This window comes from Dendronephthya gigantea, unplaced genomic scaffold, assembly GCF_004324835.1.
Source record: "Dendronephthya gigantea isolate DGI-Jeju-01 unplaced genomic scaffold, DenGig_1.0 000157F, whole genome shotgun sequence".
NCBI lineage: Eukaryota > Metazoa > Cnidaria > Anthozoa > Malacalcyonacea > Nephtheidae > Dendronephthya > Dendronephthya gigantea.
In genome coordinates, this window is record NW_021163167.1 from 159,738 (window position 1) to 182,632 (window position 22,895).

The following is a 22,895-nucleotide window of genomic DNA, read 5'->3' on the forward strand; positions in this document are numbered from 1 at the left end:
TTTTACGAATTCTGAACATAAAATAACAGGGACTATCAAGCGGAATGTACTCTTGTTGCGGAAATAATATTTTAAAATTTTCTTCAGGATATGGAAATTTTTGATGAAATATTCCATTTCACCCTGGCAATAATGCGTGGTTGTTCGTAGTCCTATTATAATTATGCGGATATATCACCCGGCCTGAATTGCTATCGTGGAGGAACGAATCTCTCATATATCACCGAAAGCGAAGCTTGGAAAAAGCTATGATTTAATCGACGCCAGCATGTTTTTTACAAATTCTCAAGATAAATACTAGGGAATGTCAAGCGAAATTTACTATTGTTACTATTTTGAACTTATATCCACCGTTTAAGCTAAACGGGCTTTATACAACCGGCCCCAAAAGCGGCGGAACGTAATATTCTAATTCATGCAGGCAGGGGCGGGCTGAATGTGAGAAAGCTCATCAGGCTTTTTGTCCAACCGGGGAAAAAATTGATTTGAAATTGTTAACTAAGTAATAAGTAGCTAATTCAAATGTCAGCATACTGCCGGGGAAAAAATTGATTTGAAATTGTTAACTAAGTAATAAGTAATACAAATGTCAGTATACTGTTAAAGTATACTGTTTTATAGTGTTTAAGCCAGTTCGTCTACGGTGCAAAATTTACTTCTGGGCGGCTATATCCCGTAGCCTGTGTTAGCGTTAATCGTTTGCACATTATATAATTTATTAATCGTTTGCACATTCTATAGTTAATTAAGTAACGATATATAATTTCAGATTATGCGAGGGCCGCTTGCGACCTGAAGTGTAATATTGAGTGAAATAAAGTGGTAATACATAGTTATATCGAGACGACTGTTCTGAAATATAATTATATTTTAGTTCAATTTAAATGAAGCTTTATATAGCTTGCTTACGAAAGATATAAAGAGTCTTCTGCCTACCATTTCTGAAAGTCGGCAAATTGATTGATAAACAATCGAGGCTTTCCGTTCTTTTCGTATACGCAGAAAAGAAAAAGCTTTTTCTCTTCATATTTTCTTTCGCAGAGGACTCCAAATTCATTTACAAGACGGTCAATGAATTCGGTTTGAATGCTTTCGTGCAAATGAAGACTGCGGTCATAAATCATAAGCATGTGCCGTTCACCAAATGCCACGGTTTCAAAATTTGTTTGTAATTTAACAATGAATCTTTTACCATCTCGTGGTGGAGGAGGACAATAGTTTGGACCAACTTCTGCAAGATCTTTCGCATGAACATTAACAAACCCGTCAAAACCAAATCTCTTCATAGAATTGATCAAGAAGCTGGATTTCTCTCTTAAAACCGGGCACAATTTTTTGTGTTTTGACCAGTGACTTTTTTGGCAATCCGCGTTGCAATAGCCTGCAGTGAAACACTTCCCACAGAGTTTCAAACTTTCGCATTTTCCAAAGCACCCAGAACACCATGATGGAGACAAATTTGGTTTGGTGGAAATAATTCTTTCCTCGTTATTATATTCTACATTCTCATCATATTTTGCAGATTTGTAATCGCCATGAGTTTTAGATACGTCTGTATCGCTTCCAACAAGACGGCTGTCTTCGAAGTTGTTAATAGTGTCAACAACACCAGGGCCAAAGTTATTATAGACTTTGTTCAATTTAACTACAGAACAAGGAAATTCTTTTCCACTTAGCCTCTTTCCAACACGAACTCCACCACGTTTGTTACGGAAGATCTCATTCATAGACACCTGGCACCAAGAATTAGTCTGCGACCAAACACCCCAAGATTCGTTATCAAAGAACTTGTTCTCTCTCATATCAACGTCCGAGTTCCTTACAAATATACCACTTCCGTCATTCTCAAAAACATGATTTCGTACGAGAGTGACACGCTTCGAGCCATCCACAACTGCAATTCCTTCGCGAGCATTTTGGTAAATTTGACAGTCAAATACTTCGCACTTTGCTGCGGTCTCTCCTACCATTAAACCATCTTCACCATTGTTATGCATTTGACTATTCCTCGCCACCAGTATTCCACTTTTACGAACTTCCAATCCAGCTTTCCTGTTACCTGACAATGTGCAGTTATCAACTAACAAATAGCCAGAGTCTTCTTCACAGAGTAGCCCGCCTGCTCGGCAGTTATTAAACTTACATCGTTCCGCATTTAACGCACCCAGAACCGCAACAGGTGGAGAAGCCTCGTTGGAGGAAGTAAAATTACAATTAAGCATTTTAACGCAAGAACAAGGAAGAGCTAGAATTTGACCTTTGTCAATAACGAACGAAAGATTCGTAAACATACATTTCCGCATCAATTTTAAAGAAGAAAGACCTTCGAATTTTAAAGTAACAGAACTATGAGGATTTGCACCAACCATGATGCAGTTGTTCACAACGAGACTGTACAGAGAAGAATCTGGTATGAAATAATACTCTTTCGAGCCAAGAACTATTACACGTTGGCATTCCTGATTATTCCATAGTACGGCCTTTAACTGGGATACAGTATCACAAATACTAATACGTTCCTTTAAACCATGGAAGGCTTCTGTGAATGGTCGGTATTCTGAAAATAGGCATTTGCCACATTTTACGAAGAAATTATAATAAGAGATAGCGGCCGCTATTTCAGCGCTGACTCTCTCACCAAGTAGTGCTAAAGCTTTTCTAGCATGACCTCTCCAGCAATCTGGGAGTCGAAAAATATACTCATTAGCATCATTCAAAGCATCTTCGACCTGATTCAGTTTGATGTAAGCCGAAGCACGGTTAGTAAGCAACGTTGGGTTAAAGGAATTTGTCTGTTTACTAATATCTATGGCGGATGAATAAGCATCGACTGCTTTTTTATATTGACCTCCTTTGAAACTCTTATTTCCTTCCGATCTAAGCTCTTCAATCTTATCCTCTAACTGGCTAGTGTCGGGAATCTCAGTCACCACATTCGGTTTTTCATCGAGACGTTCCAGAGATATCATTGGGGGAGAACAGCATTTTCTTGTTAATATTTTAATCCACTTTGGCAGAGGAATATCAAGGGGAAATAATGAGCCATCGGATAAACCTTTTTCCACCGTCGTGTTATATTCCAGTAAAGGAATCCAATCTATTATTCGATAAGCAAAATTTAATGTGCGTTTAGCCGCTTCTTGCCTCATGTTAGCACTCAGGTAGACAGCGCATTCATAAACAATTTTGCTTATTTCCAGGACAAAGAGCGATTCTGCACATTTTTGATCAAGATATTGAAGTATGTTTTCAAATTGTTGTTCAAGATGCAAAGCATGAATACAAAGCTTAGACCACAAATAATAACAACAAGGGTTAGCGGGAAAATCAAAAGCTCTGAAGCGTTCTTCAATACCGGCATTACCCGCAAGATTTCTTGGAGATGTGCTTTGGGAGAATGCAAAGTAAAGCAAGCGGACAGCATCAACAAAACTTTCAACTTTCATCTCGCAAGGATCAAGATTTTCTCTGATTAATTCTTGCACTACGCGATGGACAGTGATAGAGCGCGTATTGACGTATGTGAAAAGTGAGAAATCAGTCAACAGTTTAACAACTTGACGACGACCGAGAGGCGAGTTCATACAATGATGAAATTCTTTGTCTTCAATCGGGCGCTCACCGATGTTCACCAACTCTGGCTCAATCTCATTTGCATTAAAAAATGCGAAGGCATTCATAAGTCGGATCGCATGAGCACCATTAGAGCTTTCTCTGATGTGCTTGATATTTAACAACCAGGTCGTGTGAATGGCCAGTCGTTCCGATGATTCATAGAATGATGCTGGCTTGGCTTTTTGTATTTCTAACAACTTTAAGCGTTCTGTCTTGTACTGCTCGTGGTACTCGAACAAACTGCAACTGAGCGCTTTGATACAAGCACCTGCTTGCTCTAGAGCTAATGGTAATCTTCCAAGCTCCTCAACGAGACTTTCAGCGATACTGTTTGCGTTTTGGTCGTTTATCAACCCAGTCCTAAGAAATAAGAACTGCTTGGATTCATCGACATTCGGACATTTCAGAGTAAAACAGCGATCTTCGTGTAGACTTGAAACTTCTTCAACCAGCACACTTTTGTTTCTCCTGGTCATCAAAACAACAGCTACTGAGGCACTATGTCTACACACGATGGAAAGAAATTTTAGTATATTGCGGGAGATATTCAGTTGATCCAGGCAATCCAAGACGATTAAACATGGTTTACTTGTCTTGCTAATCCTTATAAGTGTATTTGTCAACGTCAACTCGAAATTTCCAAGCGAAGCACCAAGTTTCAAAGCAGTGTCATTCACAGACTGCTCAAAGAACATTTCATCTTCTGCTGAGAACCAATACACACCACCTTGGTAATAATTCTTCATTTGGTGAGCATACTCAGTTACAAGACTTGTTTTTCCAATGCCTCCCATACCACAGACTGCAGCTACACAAGCTTTTTTTGCAAACTCAGTATCGTGTTGCTTTAGAATACGTTGAAGGTCTTGAAGCTCTTCAGTTCGACCAGAGAAATACTTGTTTCTATTGGGAGCATCAAAAACGTAAGGAATCTCTTCATCTTGTTTGCTGGAAAATTGCGAGAGTTCTTTGCTAAACTTGTTGTCAAGTAGGCTAAGCATTTTTGAATTTTCTGATTCCAACTTCTCGCATCTTTCAATTCTCCTGGTCAGCTCTCGTAACTCTTCATTCATGCTAGAATATATTTTCCCAAGATTGTCGGACAACTCATCAATCTAAAAAAGTACGCTGCCGCTGTCACTGTCACGTTTGCAAAGTTTTTATGCAATACTTTGTGGATCTTCAGAATTACGATTACATGCACTGATTGATAAAACTTGTATAGCCTATCTTAAGGAACAAGGAAATAACTAACCAATGCTTCGATAGAAAGAGAAAAAATAATATTCTTGTATGTTTGCATGCATGACGACATCAATAAGTAAATTAGCTTGTAGGTACACCACGTAAGTATTAATTTTAATACTGCAAAGCTTTCGGTCCGCTAACCCGGGCCTTCTTCAGTGTAATACGGCAATAACCTGAATACACATCTACACGTCACTTAAATATCACGTTCGTCGTGATTTGTTAGCTTGCGCCATTAATTAAACGGTTTCACTGACGAAACAATTATGATAATTAATGCGCGCGCTCTAGACAAGTATCTAGCTAGCGAACACAGAAACACAGAGGAGAGATGGACAGAGAGTCGACACGCGGCTCCACGCGTCCCGATTAGCGTTTACACCCGATTCCCTTCTGGTAAGCTCCGAGCACATTTTTAATAAGGAAAAATGGAATTTTTGCCAGAAAAAATGCAATTTAAAAAAATTTAACCGCTTTGCCTGAAATGTTCCAAACGTTTTTTGTAGTGTAAGGTAAGAGCTAAAATATATTTTCTTTAGAAAGCCCAGGGATGATATGCTGGGTGAAAATTTGATAAAAAAGTTTGAAAAATGACTGAAAAAGTGTGCAATCGAACAGCAACTCTGCTTGAGAAGTAAACATACATAATTATCAATGTTTTCATTGAATGTTTGTATCATCAAATGGTATTAATTATTAAAAAACTGATATCCTCTGCGAGGTAAAATTATATAACGCCTAAAACTCTTTTTTGTTTTGTAATGTTTTGTAATGTATTTTGTCGATATTTTAAAATTCAAACGCGAATTTAGCAGTTTTCTTTGAAATTCGTCCTATATTGTTGTCCCACAAATATGCAAACGCTCTGCCTGCTAGTTGACAAACAGTAAAAAAGCAGCTCTGACAACGATTCACTTTGGCAAACACAATTTGACAATTCGGGTAAAAATATGGCAGCCGACAAGGGTAATCAGAACTCACTTACAAAACAAGGATTTTAATATTGCTTTTAAAAACAGCACGATTATTTAAAGCAAAAAAAACAAACAACTCGCCGTTCATCTCCAAAATTTTAGTCCAAAATGAAGATAATCCGACCCAGTTCAAAAAAAATCAATTTTTCACCTATCGAACAGCGTTTTTTCTATACTTTTGTATTGAAATTTGGCCGAAAGAGCTTACCAGAAGAGAATCAGGTGGTTGCGTGACGCGTGGAAATGACGTGAGAATGACGTGATATTAGGCAAAACTCGAGAACACTCGTTTCAACATTAAATCGGAAGAGTCGACTCTCTGTCCATCTCTCCTCTGTGACAGAAAAGAGCACGCCACGTACTATTGAGTGGCTTTCCCTCTTGGGCGATAGTTTGATGTTTATATATTTAAATAGATTCTCTCATTTTACGAGAGACGGTATACTTTACATTCGCTAAAATGGTTGCATCTTTCCATTTAATGCGATGATCATAAGTCCATGCGGAGCTACAACCCGGATAAGCGGACCGAAAGCTTTGCAGTATTAAATACTGACGTGGTGTACCTACAAGCTAATTTACCTAGAAAAAAAATGTTGAGAAATTTGGGGAGATATGCAGCTTACAATCTTCTATTCAAAATGAATTGCGGTAGTGCATGTTATGTTATGTGATGAACGCATGTAGGCTAGGAATAAAAAAACGCATACAATCTCTTTTTTATTTTAATTTAAATTCACAAACCTGCGTATCACTTTCAAACTTCCATGTTTTCACAGAACCACGAAGTTCACAAACTTCATTTGTAACCAATTTTAAAAGTTCAGAATCAACAGACTGTCCAAAACACAACGCCAAACCTGAAATTTTTTCACAATCACTGTCAATGATGTAATCGTCATCCTTCTCAGTAGAACGAGGAGAAATTGAGGGAGAAACTAGTGAATGCCTGACATTTGTTTGTAATTTTACTTTCGTTTTCACATTTTGTTTGTAATATTATCTCACTGCATTAAACGTTATACAAGTTTTATGTTTCTTTGATATTTGTAAAGTTTAACATGGATATTTGTTTCGTAAGGTAAGCTATGTCTACCACCTTAATTTTCTTAGCAGTCGTAATAGTTTCCTATAGGCATGCTTATATCAGAAGCAGCTGAAACAAGTTCGGAAGCAACTGAAACAATTTCTCACCATCCAAAACAAATGTTTTGTTGGTGAATCTCGATTCAAAGCCTAAAGCTGGTCTATAAATACAGTATTATTCTCTTTCGCTATTTTGATTAGTAAATTAAACACGCTTCCTTTTAGGTATTTTGAATGTTACTATACAACGTGAATACCGCCAACCATGTTTTAAATACAATATTATTAACAAACCTTTGTGCTGCCAGTTTTTTAGATCATCGCACAAGCTTTTTTCATCAGCGACTGACATATTCATCTTTTTTAACAAACTCTCCATGTCGTGAATTGCAGCATTGAACATGGCTTTGGTCCAATCAGAGAAGTTACAATGAGCCCACTTGTTTCGTATATCAGACCTCATCTTCTTTGCATCAGCTGCTGCACCAGACAGGGTGAATGGTTTTGCTTCACACATCACAGCCAGAATTGCAGACATATCCATTGTATCATCAAAACCAGTAAACATTGCCATAAATGGTTTCACAAACAACTTTGCCAAAGACAAAGCGTCGTTAACTTTATAGTCGTAGCGACTTGGCGATTTGTGAACATGATTGTTGTTGATGTTCTTGTATTGTAACGCAAGTGTTGAAGGTGATAGGTTTTTCTTCTCTCTAGGATAAACTTGCTTGTCAATTTCATCAGGTGGCTGACACAACTGATTATACCACTTCTGCAATTCAGTTGCAAGAACGTTTCTTAAGGCAGGTGCAAGAACCTTGGATAGACAAATACCCACAACTACCCATCTTCTCTCTCCATCGGATACATTAGAAATTGAAGTTGCCATCAGTGTTCTAAAAGTTAAGCATAAGCCGTTAAGAAATCATTCTGTCTTAACTTCCTTTGCAAAACCTCAAAACTAGGGATGAACTGCTAGACAACCAGATGTCTGCCCCCAACATAACAGGATTTTGACTTTTTTCCTGTCAAAATCTAAAGTTCCAGGTTAAACATAACCCCGAATCAAACGGTAATTTCAATGCTGATATTACGTACGACATGCTCAAAGTAGCACAAAATACGAATATGTCAAAACTAGTACGCTTTGTTTAGCAGGGTAGATTTTCAGTGTATTTTAAAAATATTTGTTCTATAGTTGGATGTATGGTTAGATGCGTTGGGATTGTAGATCGGTTCACAAATGTCGCTACAAGATCTTACGAGCCATTAAGTAAATACTATAGTAACCTAAAACTCTTGTAATCTGTAGAAGACCCTAATCTAATCTAATCTAATCTAATCTAGTGTGATTGACGGGAAGATCATGGAAACAAGTGGGGTTTGGAAGGGGGTTAGCATCAACTAATCTTTCATTTCTTGGAGCCTTTTCCTCGTGCTCTGATAAACTATGTGATTGTACTGAATTATGTAATAGACCTGTATATAACAATAGAAAGTAAAGATAATCAGAAAAGTAAACATCATGAATGACAAATCTTGGATTACCTCAGAGATAAGAGCCTCAATCCAGGCAACCGATTTAATAATCGTCTTCGAAGTTAATTTTTTAAGTAAAGTAAAGACCTATGATGATGCAACCTCCTGCAAGTCACTAGTGGTTCTACAAAAAACCTCTTTGAGTGTTTAATTGAACTTAATATAGAAATTAATCCTACAGAGCTTGCCACCAGAATTAACGATTACTTTTTGTCTATTAATAATAGCCTCCCATATCTGGTGCCTTTCTCTATAGGACCGAACGACGATTTGGGCTAAAGAAATCGCCTTGAAATATTGGATACCCACCTAAGGAAGTCATAAACAACTATCTAAACATAAACGCAACAAGGGATCGGGTCCAGATAATTTGCCTACGCAGGTTCTTAAGGATTTTCCAATGGAGCTTTCATCACAAATCTCCCTAGTTTTTTATGCTTCGTGAGTGGGTAAGACATTATCGGACCGAAGAAAGCAAAGAGTGAAAATTGCATGAAGTTCCACCTCCTGTTACAAACAGGTTAATGTTGGCGTCGAAGGCCACATTTTATCTCTGATTACGATTAACGATCTGCCAAAGGATTGGAAAAGTCGGTGGAAATATTTAGATGATTTCATGTAGATCATCGAGATGCCTCTAAATGCTACGTTTACTATTAAAAAGAGCGAAGACAGATATATATTTGCATAACACCATATCTATCTATATTTCGTGCATGACACCAATCCTGGAGCATGCTAACAAAATTTGGCATTTTAGCGCCTCTGAATATTCTTTCAATTGCCACCCACAGGCCTCCATAACCCTCCATAGGGCTCCATAGCCATCCATAGGCATCTATAGCACTCTATAGGCCTCCATAACACTCCATAGGCCTCCAAAGGCATCTATAGCACTCTATACTACCATAGACCTCCATAGCACTCCCTAGGCCTCCATAGCTTTTCATGAATATCACCCCTTCTGATATGCACTAGAATCTAAAGTTCGCTCTAAGACAGTAGGCTGTTGATTGTCCCATTTTTTGGTGAAACATGTTACTCTCTATTCCTTTTTTGTTTAGCGGGCTCATTCTACTTTCATATCTTGTCTTACTATTTTGCCGAAAAGAAAATACAAAGTCACCAGCAAGATGGACATAGAAAACATATTAAACAATTTAAAAAATGAGAGGCAAATGTTTGACATGACAAAATATGAAAAAAACTAAATCTTCTCATGTCCACAGAAGATTTCTGACTGTCGAGATATACTGTGTTTGACTTCAGAATAAATAGAAATTACTGTAGTTATTCTTGTCAGAGCATGTATTATTGTCAGAGTTTGGAGTTTGGTATAAGAAATTACCCACGCATGAAAATTTATCAAAACTGAGGTGTGAGGTCTATTTCAGAATTAGTATAAATTTCGAGGTGATTACAAATAATAATTAACACAATTTCATAAAAATTTTAAGTTACTTCAAATTTCTTATTTGAAAATATAATACCAAAGGTATAGTGAGACAGTGAATTTTGACCTATCAGTCAGTGCTGGAAAAGCAATGGTCATATCGAGATTTATATTACGGAAAGTTAAGGAGCCCTAATGAGGCCTGTAGGTGGCAATTGAGACCTACGAAGTGTTATGAAGGCCTTTGGAGTGTTATAGTGTGTCATGAAGGCCTATGGAGGGTTATGGAGGTCTATGGAGGCCCTTGGAAACCTATGGAGGCCCTTGGAAACCTATGGAGGCCTATGGAGACCTATAGACACCTATGGAGGCCTGTGATGAGCTATGGAGGGTTATGGAGGCCCGTGGAGAGCTATGGAGGAGGCCTATCGAGGCCTGGAGGCCTGTGAAGGCCTATGGAGTGCTATGAAGGGCTATGGTTGGATATGTTAGGCTATAGAGCTAGTAAAATTAGGAATCATGATACACTTCAAAAGGGGTCACTTAAAGCAACTACCCCATTTCTGATTGATTGAATTAGATTATTACGTGGCTCATTGGGGTTTTTTCGAAAGTTAATCTGAGGTTCAATCTGCGGCTACCTTCACAATGGTAATCATTGCCCTATACATACGTCTAAAGTTGGTGTCTAGCGGTGATAAAAACAATCGTTTTTAACATTTTAAACAGCTATCAGTTCTAAAGTAACAGACAACATATGTAAACATCAGTTTTCTGGATAAACCATGATTAATATACTCTAATTCTTTTATCGCGTCAGAGGATAAAGTTTAGACAGTCTTATACGCAATACCAACGCTGAAGTTTGAAATAAATAAGACGACAATGCTAATAACTTAAAAAGGAAATGTCTATGACGCGCCATGATGGACAAAAATACTTATTTTATGAATATGACACTTATTTCGAAATTATTTACCCATTTGTCCATTTATAAACCGATTGTAAAATTTAAACTAATTCTGAAACATAAACCAGTTAAAAAGTATAAATTATTCTGAAAATATAAACCTATTTTGAAATATAAACCATTTCACAATATAAATCAATTTCCAAATTTAAATCAGTTTAGAAATAAAATTTCCCCGGAGGGTCAGGTACTTACCTGAAGGGGAGATGTAGTTCTCCGAGGACCTTCGAAGACTGATATGAGCAATACTGGTGCAGATCCGCGGCCGGCAGCGGTCTGGAACCCACGTTTAAATTTTCAGACATGCGCACAAACGTCCTCTTATGAGTGGTTGCTGAGGTGGTAGATTTTCAGTAGCTGGGAGGGGTGGTAAAGATGACCACCTCGGTAGGGGAACCAGTATTGCTCATATCAGTCTTCGAAGGTCCTCGGAGAACTACATCTCCCCTTCAGGTAAGTACCTGACCCTCCGGGGAAATTTTATTTCTCCTTCGTACCTTCTCCGACTGATACTCGCAATACTGGTGCAGATGTATAACGGTTATTTCTACTGAAATCTAATGATTCGAGTGAAATTCTGTCAAACATAACAGTTTATTATAAACCAATTAATTTCTAAGAACATATGTAACTAGTCACTACATAAACTCAGTACTGACTGTGCAAATCTTCCCTGCGTTGTTTCTTTGTGGTAATGTTTCTCGAATGTCCTAGCTGATGACCAATCAGCGGCTTCTAGCACGAGTTCTAAAGGAATACCGGAATCTGCGGCCTCTGAGGTTGCAGCTGCTCGAGTCGAGTGTCCTTTAAAAGACAAACCTACACCAGCTTGCTGAATAGCTGTGCACAACCATCTTCAAACCGTTTGACTACCTACCGCATTGTGCGGTTTCACATGTGATATCAACAGATGATTCCCGTTGCGAAGATCTTTCGTACGGATCAAATAGTGATTTAGACAGTTTAGCACACAGATTGTTGGGTTTTCTTTGTATTTCGTCAATACGATTTTCCGTGGTGGGTGGTATGGCCGCGCGTTTTTTACGTGTATAGGAATAGTGAATTCGCATACATCCGGTATCAGGAGGGCACAAGTTAAATCTAGTGCCGCCAGTTCGTGTGCCCGAGCAGCCGAAGTTAATGCCAGTAAAATTGTTAGCTTCAGAGTTAACGCTTTCAATGACAGACCATCTAAAGGTTCCTGTTCAGCGAAGTATGACAATACGTTTGACACAGGCCATATCGAACATAATTTCGGTTGTGGAGGCCGTAACTCGAAGATACCTTTCATAAACCTTGAAACTAAAGGCAAAGTACCGACTCGTTTTCCTTCAATAGGATCATGTAACTGAGAAATACACGCTTTATAAACGCCAATTGTTCTATATGCCAATTTACGTTGGTTAAATTGTTCGGCAAGAAATTCGAGGATATCATTTAAAGGGGCTGAAAAGGGACACTTTTCCCGTTGAATACACCAGCTCGACCATAATTTCCATGGTCCTTCATATCTTTGTTGCGTAGATCCTCTCCATGATGCCATGAGAATTTGGCACACTTTTTCTGGAATTCCCGCTGTTTCGAGACGAGTCCGGAAATCGGCCAAACCACTAGGTGAAGTGTTCTCCACAGTGGGTGTACTTCCTTCGAAGCAAACGGAAGATATATGGTCGACGGAAGTGTTGGCAATCGTGCTGGATAGTCCACCAGCATTTCCATCAGATCTGGGAACCAAGGCTGGCCCTGCCAATTCGGGGCAATCAGTAGCCCTGTCGCCCTGTCTCGTTTGATCTGAAGTAGGATTCTCGGGATCAAAACTATTGGTGGATGGATGAAGACTGTCCAACGGCTCCAAACCAGCAAGAAAGCATCGGTCGCTAAAGCTCCGGGATCTGGATATCTCGCTACATACATGGGTAACTGATGGTTGAGGCGCGACGCAAAGAGGTCCACTTCCGGAGTGTAATATCGGGTCGTAATTTTCTGAAAGATATCGGGATCTAACGTCCACTCGGTGTGGGTGTTGAAGTTCCTGGATGCATAATCTGCTTCCAAATTCATCAAGCCTGGAAGATGTTTTGCTGTAACCCATATCTGGCGTGATAGACAATATGTCCAAATTTCCGTTGCTAGAGTAGCTAGTTGTGGAGACCTCGTGCCCCCTTTTTTGTTGATGTATGCCACTGCAGTGGTATTGTCGATCAAGAGTTTCAAATGTCGTGGTGTTTTCACTTCTTCCTTGACAAAGGCTTGAATTGCCAGATACACCGCTTTCAGTTCCAGGTAGTTTATATGATAGCTGCTTTCGCTGATACTCCACCTCCCCCAGTCTTTGTTCCATTGCATACTGCTCCCCAACCTTTGGTTGAAGCATCCGTTGTAATTGTCAAATCGATCGGTGGAAGGTGAAGTGCTACACCGTTCTGTTCTGACATCGCCCGCGAAGTCCACCAATGTAGCTCCGCTAATGCTTGGGAATTCAGAGAAACTTGGACTTGCTGGGATCGTGTGTGATATCCTTTCTTGTGTAGACATGTGATATATGTCCTCTGTAAAGCACGGTAATGTAGGGGAGCCGGGTGAATGCCTATTCTCGCCATGTGGTTCATCCTGCCAAGCATTGCAGCCAATTCGTGCATTGAACAGCCCTTCTTCATTGTCACTTTGGCACACTCGTGTTGGAGGTTTTGGAGTTTTTCTATTGGGGCCGCCATGGTCATCTTCTTGGAATCTAGGAGGGCTCCTAAGAATACCAGTTCTTGTGTTGGAAATGGGGAGCACTTCTCTACTTTGATTAGAAATCCTAAGTTCTTCAATAATACAAGAACCATGTTGAAAATCCTGGCAATTTCTTGTTGATTCTGGTGCATGATCATAATGTCGTCCAGGTAAATTACTATCCGTATTCCTGATGAACGCAACACCGCCGCAACTGGCTTCAACAATCTAGTGAAGGCTCTCGGAGCCGATGACAAACCGAATGGAAGGCACTGGAATTCGTATGTTTTGTTCTGAAATTGCAATCTTAGGTATTTTCTGTGTTTCTCGTGTATGGGGACCATGAAATATGCGTCCTGTAAGTCGAGTTTCATCATGTAATCTCCAGGTCTGAGAAGACTCCGAACCATTTCTAAGCCCTCCAGTTTGAACTTTTCCAATTGCACACAATTGTTCAGTGATTTCAGATTGAACACTGGTCGATTTTTCTCTCTCTGTCGCACAATGAAAAGTGTCGATAGGTACTGATCCGCCACTTTGCTCACTTCTTTCAATACTCCTTTTCCTTGGAGTTCGTGTATTGCCGTCTCTAGCAATATTGTTTGTTCTTTTGAATTTCCTTTTGTTACCCTTGGTCTCCACTGATGTGGTGTGCACTTCAGTGGAATTTTGTAACCTTTTACAATTTGTAAGACTAACTGGTCTGATGTCAGTTTTTCCCAGTTCCTTAAAAAATGTACTAGACGCCCCGCTGGCGTAGACACATGCGGAAGTATGTTTTGAAGTTGAGGAATGCTGTAGTCAGCTGTGATTGGTTGTGCCCGCGTTGCGTCGAAATCGCTTGGCTGTGGAGGACTTTGCTGAAGAGGAGTTGTACCCAGACGTGTTCTGATAGTTTGGTCCGGTTCGTAAGGACCATTTTCGTTTCCCCCAGGATCGCTGTTCTGCTCGATTCTAGGGAGGGAAACGAAAGGGCTTCTTCTGGCCCGTCATATGTGGTAGGGATGGTGTTGCAACCAACTTGCTGTTTGTACTAGAGTGCTCATGCTCACTTTGTACCATTTTGTGGAATTGGTCAGGAAAAAGGTGTTTGTCGGTTGGGATGCCAGCCTTGAGGGTGCGCTTCCCAACATCAGTTAGGTACTCTGAGAATCTCTTCTGGCGCCACTGGTTGAGACGTACATTCGCATTGCCAAGTAGGACTAATGCGTCTTCCAATAGACCTTTGATCTCATCAGGGTCTGGACCCGACTCATTGCCTTCATCATCCAGAACATCAGTGGCCTCAAGCTTTTCTAAGGCTGTTGCAATTGGACGGGCAACGGTCAGAAAGGGCGCTTGTCTTTCGGCGAGCCCTTCATCAAATGCAAACACCTCTTTTGTCTTGGAATGGCCAAATTTCTGGCGCATGAACTCTTTTGTTCCAGTCTCCATAGTGGGGGCAACTAGGATCTCTTCAGTGCCCTTTATTTGTGGATACTTTTCCATCAAATCTGACCATATGTCCTTACTTAATTGTTTTGAGAAGGCTGTTCTAATCACTTCTAATATCGGTTCAGATAAAACACTCTCTTTTATAGTTTGTTAAAAACGATCCAGGCGAGACCCTGTTGATGTGGAGTTATTTGGCCCTTCTTGTGATTCTTCACCTCTCTCATCCACAGATTGAGGTGTAGGCATACTCTCTGAGTTGGCTATAAAAGCTTCTTTCAACAGAGATGGAAGCACTTTTCTAAGGGATGTCGTCAAATGCTCATCCACTATACTACGTATGTGCTCTGCTGTATGTGTTGTGATGTTCGGGCTGGTACCCTGAGCATCTAATTCACTCTCCTGCGAGGCGGTTACCTGCAGGCGGAAAAAAAAAATGAGGGCGGAAATTATTTCGCGCCAATTTTGTCGAGCCTCTATATTTATCAATTTTTTCGAGAAATTTAGGTCATGTTTCGTTGTTTTTTTCAACGATATTCTGTTCGAGCGGGCACTCTGAACAGTACATGGCAAACCCCAACGAGGCTGGCACCTGTTGGGGCGATCCATTGCTTTGTTTGCTTTCGATATAAAATAATCTTGTTTGTAGCTCCATCCAAGACGCTTTTCGTCACAAATATCAACTAAATTCCACTAAAATAGATAATAAATTTACAGAGTTTATACCACTCACCTCGTGCGATGTCATTTTGTTGAACTTGCTAAAGGATGTCGAAGTTCTGAGGAAATTTCTCTCGTTTAAAACCGAGCTTTTCAAGTGAGTTTCCAAACCGAAGCTTGCCCACGAAAAAAGAGAGGACGTTTGTGCGCATGTCTGAAAATTTAAACGTGGGTTCCAGACCGCTGCCGGCCGCGGATCTGCACCAGTATTGCGAGTATCAGTCGGAGAAGGTACGAAGGAGAAATATAAACCAAGTTTCATATAAACTGATCGCGGGCTCAAAAATTACCGCTGAAAAGTTAAATTGCGGGCGCAGACGCTTGTAAATAGAGCGTTTGAGAAATCAGTGGTTTGAGTTTTGAGTATAAAAATGTGAGTACAATTCTAATGGAAAACAGTGAAGAATATGCTTTCTTTAACAATTTTTTATCATTTTTATTGCTTGGCAAAGACGTATTAATTGAGCTGAAAAGACATCTGTTTACAGCACAGAATGATTATGCAATTGTTTTACAGCAACGATGCAATGCACTCATTGACGGTTTAATGGTTGTGTCATCACATACTCTTATTAGTCGCGATATTTTCGATGGTATATGCAGTCTTGTTGTTGAGCTGCAACGATTGAATAATATACTTGAGGAAAGACTTGAGAATTTTCTTGATGAAGACTATCGTTTTGTTTCATGTTCCGAGAGAGGTGGTGGAAGGGGGAGACCAAAGTTTTTAATACCAGAAAGTCAAATTGTGGGGCTAAGGTCATTAAATTTCTCCTGGAAAGATATTGCGACGATGTTAGGTGTTTCTGCAAAAACATTGAGTCGTCGTCGTGCAGAGTCTGGCTTGCCTGTTTGTTCGAATAGCTACTCCAATATAACTGACGAAGAACTTGATAGGATGGTAGGTGGGATACTGACAAACTCTCCAAATTCTGGTGAAAGAATGGTGACTGGTGCACTCCTATCACAAAATGTACGAATACAAAGGGCCAGAATTCGTGCTTCTATTAACAGGATAGATCCTGTCAGTCGGCAACTTAGAAGACATACATCAATACAACGACGCGTTTATAGCGTCCCCACCCCTAATGCCTTGTGGTGAGTGTAGTTTAATCAAATTCTGTTACTTATATGATATAAAATATGTTCACAAAGGTACCTTGACATAGTTATAACCTAACCATTTAATTGTTTTCCAATGACTAAATCAAGCAACATGACTATAAACTAAGTCTAAACTTAATTCTCAGAAATATTTTCATTAATACTGATCGATCTTTGCTAAAGAGATCCCTATTTTCAATAGGCATTTTGATGGCAACCATAAGTTGATCAGGTGGAGGATGGTTGTTCATGGTTGCGTTGATGGGTTCTCAAGAGTTGTCATTTTCCTCAAGTGCTCAAACAATAATCAGGCTGAAACAGTTCTTGAGCTATTTCAAAATAGTGTAGGCACTTACCATCATCCTAGACGAATTCGCACTGATCATGGAACAGAAAATGTATATGTCGCCAGGTACATGCTTCATAAATATGGTGTTTCAGTAAATCCTGTTATTACAGGAAGATCTATACACAATCAGCGCATTGAGAGAATGTGGAGGGATGTGTTCGCTTATGTCCTACAGTATTTCCACAATTTATTTTACTTCATGGAGTCTTGCGAACTCCTTGACCCAGACAACGAGGTACACCTTTTTTCGCTGCAATACATTTACATCCCTCGGGTTAATCGGGCATTGGACTATTTTACATCACAGTGGAATAATCATCCAATGTCGACAGAGAGAAATAAAAGCCCTCTACAGACATGGACAGCTGGTTTTTATAGATTTGCTGAATCAAATTATACAGTTGTGCACGATGTTCTTGATGTTGACAACACAGATTTCACTACCTATGGGATTGATGATCATGGCCCAAGGCCCCAAATTGAGACAAATAATAATGTTGTTGTTCCAGCATCAACCATAGAGCTCAATATGGAAGAAATCCAAAGTCTTCAGGATCAAATTTCCCCATTAATGGAGGACAATGAAAATGGCATACAGTTATATCAAAGAACAGTTGCATTTGTTACTGGAGCTTTAGAAAGTGAGTCAGAAAGTGATTGAACAAAAAGATTAAACAAAATAACAATTTGTAGGAACACAATTTATTTATCATAATGTTCTAATCAGTAGCACAGCTAGCCTGCTGATTTGTCCACTATATTAATATTTTGGTGTTCACAGACTGTTACAACAACAATTTCAAAAGGAATGAATAATTATAATGACTTAAAAGTTTCATAGCAGGACTAAATATCTTCAGGCTGGCTAAGCCACTGGTCCTAATACATTCCAAATGCCAAAAACCTAACCCAATACACTAATAATATTGTGTTCACATCACTCTAAAACTGCAAAACATGTATGAATAATGTAATGTAACAGTAACATTTAAAAAACTATAGTAACAGGAAAAATATAGTTTTCATCATCAAGTTCTATAAAATCACTTATATATGACCAAATCCACCACATTCAGTCAGCGATGATATCAGCAATTCCCCAAGTTCACGAGAGCTGCATGAATGAATTGGTAATGTCAAGCTTAGTGAGCAAGTTGATGCAACAGGTCTGCACTTACATCCATTTGAACAACCATGAAGAAACTTAAGTTTGATTGCTGATGGAAAACCAATGGGAGGAACCTGAAAGGTTCCTGTTATGAACTTCACCATGTGTTTCAAAGCAAGGTCAGGAACTTCATCAATGCCTGATAGATTTGGAACAAGAATTTAAAATATCTTAAATAATTTAAAATAACTTAAATAACATATTGTTTTGGTTGGATTTCTAGAATTTGTTAATGCTTTTTATTCACTAATACCTTCATGTCCAAGAAGAAGAACAAAATCTGTAAAATATTTAAAAATATCTTCCTCTTTATCTTTTAACATCTGCTGAGTGCTATAGATCACATTCAGGGAATCAATAAACATTTCCGGTGTTACATCATAAATGGAGCTTGGGGTGAATATTTCTTTAAAGAGTTGAGGGTGATTCTTGATGCAGCATAAAAGGTCAAAGTGCTGAAGTCCCTCCTCCAGGTCCTTCAGAACTGGTATCCTTGGAGCCAACAATTCATTAACACAAATTGATCTATAAAAAGCAAATTATATATATAATATATATATATATATATATATATATATATATATATATAATCCAATATAACCAGGGAGCAGCGTGGCAGTGTCTTCAAACAACTTGGCATCAAATGTGGTATAACAATTAACTGCCTAAAATAGACAAAACACTCCTTGAGGCCCTCAGGTCGAAACGTCAAGAAGTGTTTTGTCTATTTTAGGCAGTTGTTATACCACATTTGATAATAATATTATATAGTTATAGTCTACCTGATTAATTTCTCTTTGTTTCCAAGTGTCTCACGTGAAGGTATACCTCTATACCCAACAGAGCCTAAAACGGTAAGGACATTGTCCTCCTCTAATACCTGCTGGAGCTCAATATCGGAATTGGCTGTGTTAATCTACAAAATATCAATCAGATTTTGATGTCAACAAATTTGCATTTCTTCAATCTACACAACAATGTATAAATGTTTTCCATTTCCTATATATGTACCTAGGCTACCACTTACCTTAACTGCAATGCTTTTAACAGATTCATCTTCGATATCTTCATGACTTAAAGGCACATGATGAAGACCATATGCTAAGTAGTCATAAACCCAAGTACTGATGAAATTAGGAGCTGGTCCCCCCTGGACAATGCTACAGGCCATCAATAAACCAGCAGCTTTAAAAAGGCCTTCAGTAAGTGAGATAGTACTTGCAACAGGTGCACCATTGCAAAATAAACGAATCTTCATTTGCTCCAAGGTCTCTAAATAAAAATTTGTAACAAATATTAGCAATAACTTTCCAGTTCTAAAAACTTCAAATCAAATTAAGGGTAAATAATATCTAAAATCAGTGGAAAACTAATAATCTGAGGAAAGAAAGTTCTACAAAAATGCCATAATTTTCTGTTGGTTAATGTTTGATGTAGCAAGAAGTTCACTCTTTGGATTAATTTTGGCAAAACACTCCAAACAATATGTGATTACATAAGTGGCAATATTCTGATGTAGGCCAGATTTAACCTTGCAGGCAAAGGCACTCAATTGAGTCAAATCCCCATACATTCTTTACCCTGAATTGCACAAAATGTTCACAAGTGAATACATGTGTCAAAATGGGTGAAAAGTTAATAAACAGTAAGGCATATTTAACTAAGGTACAGTATTGAAGTCATAACCACAGCATAACAAATACAGAACAACAAACCTGTAAAAAACTCTCGTCTAGGGCCACCTCCATCGATGGCTGGCTCCCCAATAAAGATTACTTTTAGTGTATTTTGTGGCTTGAACCATTTACAATTTTCGTAACATTAACAAAGTCCTCCCACAGACGTTTTCTTCTGACATAGATGGATGTTAATTCAGGTTTGACATTTCTTCTCAAATTAGTTAAACATTCGGTGATGGAGGTTGGGCAAGGAATATCTTCTGCTGAAGTATTGAAATCCACTTCAGGTACATTAACATCCTGCATCACAAGTTCGCCATAGGTTGCATGGCTTGGCAACAATCCTTCTGCTGAGTCAGCACAACGGTCTGCATGCACAGCAATTTCTTCACGTGGAAAGGACACTGTGCATGTTGGGCATGTAATCCATAACCTGGAGGGTTGTTTCATCATTTTGACAAGGTACATCATCACCATTAAATTCAAATGGTGAGATGAGCAACAGATTGTCATTATTATTGTCCTCAATAACATTATCATTGCTGTTAATCACTTCTACTTCTGAAGGTACACCACTATTTGACTGCTTTGGTTCTCCAACAGATTCTTCTGCGAAATCGTTGTCACTGCTCTCAACATCACTCATTAGCTCATTTTCCTCAAGTAGTTTCAATCTGCAAGGTATCTTCTTTGTTGCACGAACATATATTGGCCCTTGCTTTGACAGGTATTTCACTATTTTGCCATCATAAACCTTGCACCCTGGGTCAATTATCTTGTTTCCAACTGCTCGGACGAAAGAAAACTTGGGCTCTGGGAAGGAACCTATGTGTTCTGCGAACATTTCGCCAATCAATTTTCTTAAATCTTGCTCGTTCATATTGTCGCTGATTTCAACGGCCGAATGGGCAAGCACTTTCTCATAAAGCTCTTCTCTCTTCCAACCTCGAGGAACAGTATCTATGTCGGGCGACGGTAGCATCACGACATCCTTTAAACATGCGGCTTTGACACTAACTGTGTTTACATTTTCGCTGCGTTTTCGTTTTTTACCTTGCAGTTGCTTTCTTCCACGCTTTGTTGACTTATAGCTTCGCGAGGGGTTAAAGTTGGTTGACCGACAAAGACGATCTGGTTGATTTGCATCTTCGATATTCGCGGAAGCAGAATTTGAACTTTGGCTTTGATTTGAGACATTTGACTGATTTCCTCTCAACGCACCAATACTCGGAAATAACCGGTTGACTTCACTCTCTACTGATTCATTTTCCCGATTTTGAACTTGATGTTGATTATTTGTATTATTTGCGGACCTGATATTTTCCACAGCAGATATCAATCGGTTGAATAACTCTTCCGCCATAACAGGACAATAGGGCAGTTTCCCGCCAATTTCATGACAGTGAGCCCACGATTTAACTTTTCAGCGGTAATTTTTGAGCCCGCGATCAGTTTATATGAAACTTGGTTTATATTTCTAAACTGATTTAAATTTGGAAATTGATTTATATTGTGAAATGGTTTATATTTCAAAATAGGTTTATATTTTCAGAATAATTTATACTTTTTAACTGGTTTATGTTTCAGAATTAGTTTAAATTTTACAATCGGTTTATAAATGGACAAATGGGTAAATAATTTCGAAATAAGTGTCATATTCATAAAATAAGTATTTTTGTCCATCATGGCGCGTCATAAATGTCGATCGCAGTACAATATAACGGCAAGTAATCGATCGGATAGTCAGTCACTGTTTGGCTCTAAGACTAAAGACTGGCGCAAAGACCGATATATATCGACATGGACGGCCATCGTATACATAGAGGTGATATTTTACATTTTTAATACATTATTTATATTTGCTCCTGCCATCTAGTTACTTGAATTTTGTGATTTATTACTCACCTTAAATTTCCCACTATTGCTCAGATCATGAAGGCAGAATGGAAGGACTAATGAAAAGCTATTCACAATAAATTATCGAAGTGGTAATTCGTACTGGAACAGTACGCCGTGTGACAGGCGAGTGTGATTTGCTATTCGTACTGCAATCGAAATGTTTCCTTCAAATGTCGCAATAATAAAGGTTTTTATCGATTCTTGTAATCGTACCTGTATAAAGGGACAGTAAGCGATTGCAACAAACGTTATTTTCGCATTGGAAATCGATGTTTGAATCCTCGGCATACCGTAAGGCGTACGGCCGAATAAGATATGTAATTTGTAATTTGTAAAATTTTTCATATTATTGTTTGTGTTCGTGTGGGCACACGCGGGTGCGCGAGCAGGCGCGGCCACGCGCGCGGGAAGAACACGTTCTCGCGCCTCGTGGCATCACATATAAAGGTAATTGTAGATTGTTCAATTTATAGGTAGCGTCGATCAATAGAATTTCCGGAAAGGCAACAATATACACCTCATTTCTTCATCCTGATAAAAGAGACCTTTGAAGTTTTTGTCCTCGTCAGTGTACAATTCCACTCTAGCACCTAATAAAGCAAATTGAAAGCCCTATAATCATTCGATATTCAAAACTGCATACCCAGTACTTAGCCTTCATTTCCCAAATTTTTGAGACATCTTCTTTAGTTACCCCTCCCACTCATCTTTGTGCTGGAAGCTGTTCGAAGGATTTCTACAGTATAAATGATATTGCAATTATGGCCTCACTTGTTGGATTTATTTAATTATGTCATCTAATCTTGGCATACTTTCATACCTTATTCACTTCGTGGTTGTGTTCCTCTGAAATCTCAGTAATTACCAGTTTTCTTCACATCGCCTGGTGATGTTAACTTAATCACTGCAGGACAACTCATTTGCGGAAAGTCCTGCAAAAAGACATTAAAAGGGTCAAAGTACAATTGCCTTGCATTAGACTAAAATTAGGTTGATAAA

The 22,895-nt window shown here is 38.9% G+C and overlaps 2 protein-coding genes across 3 annotated transcripts; both read right to left on the minus strand.

The window, feature by feature from the left end:
• Nucleotides 1–550: 550 nt before the first annotated feature.
• Nucleotides 551–22,246, minus strand: LOC114537435. Of its 2 annotated transcripts, none has more exons than XM_028558468.1 (4): nt 22,110–22,246; nt 7,218–7,822; nt 6,582–6,697; nt 551–4,730 (listed from the first exon to the last, which is right to left on the minus strand). In XM_028558468.1, the coding sequence occupies exons 2-4, from the start codon at nt 7,813–7,815 to the stop codon at nt 933–935; spliced, it is 4,512 nt and encodes a 1,503-aa protein (XP_028414269.1). In that variant the 5' UTR covers nt 7,816–7,822; nt 22,110–22,246; the 3' UTR covers nt 551–932. The 2 variants fall into 2 exon arrangements, with proteins under 2 accessions (XP_028414269.1, XP_028414268.1); XM_028558467.1 differs by having other exon boundaries at nt 552–4,730; nt 21,903–22,246.
• Nucleotides 17,927–20,067, minus strand: LOC114537436 (G2/M phase-specific E3 ubiquitin-protein ligase-like). The gene is made up of 5 exons (XM_028558469.1): nt 20,034–20,067; nt 19,346–19,590; nt 19,101–19,234; nt 18,572–18,843; nt 17,927–18,457 (listed from the first exon to the last, which is right to left on the minus strand). Exons 2-5 carry the CDS (start codon nt 19,574–19,576, stop codon nt 18,198–18,200), a joined length of 897 nt encoding a protein of 298 aa, XP_028414270.1. The 5' UTR covers nt 19,577–19,590; nt 20,034–20,067; the 3' UTR covers nt 17,927–18,197.
• Nucleotides 22,247–22,895: the final 649 nt, after the last annotated feature.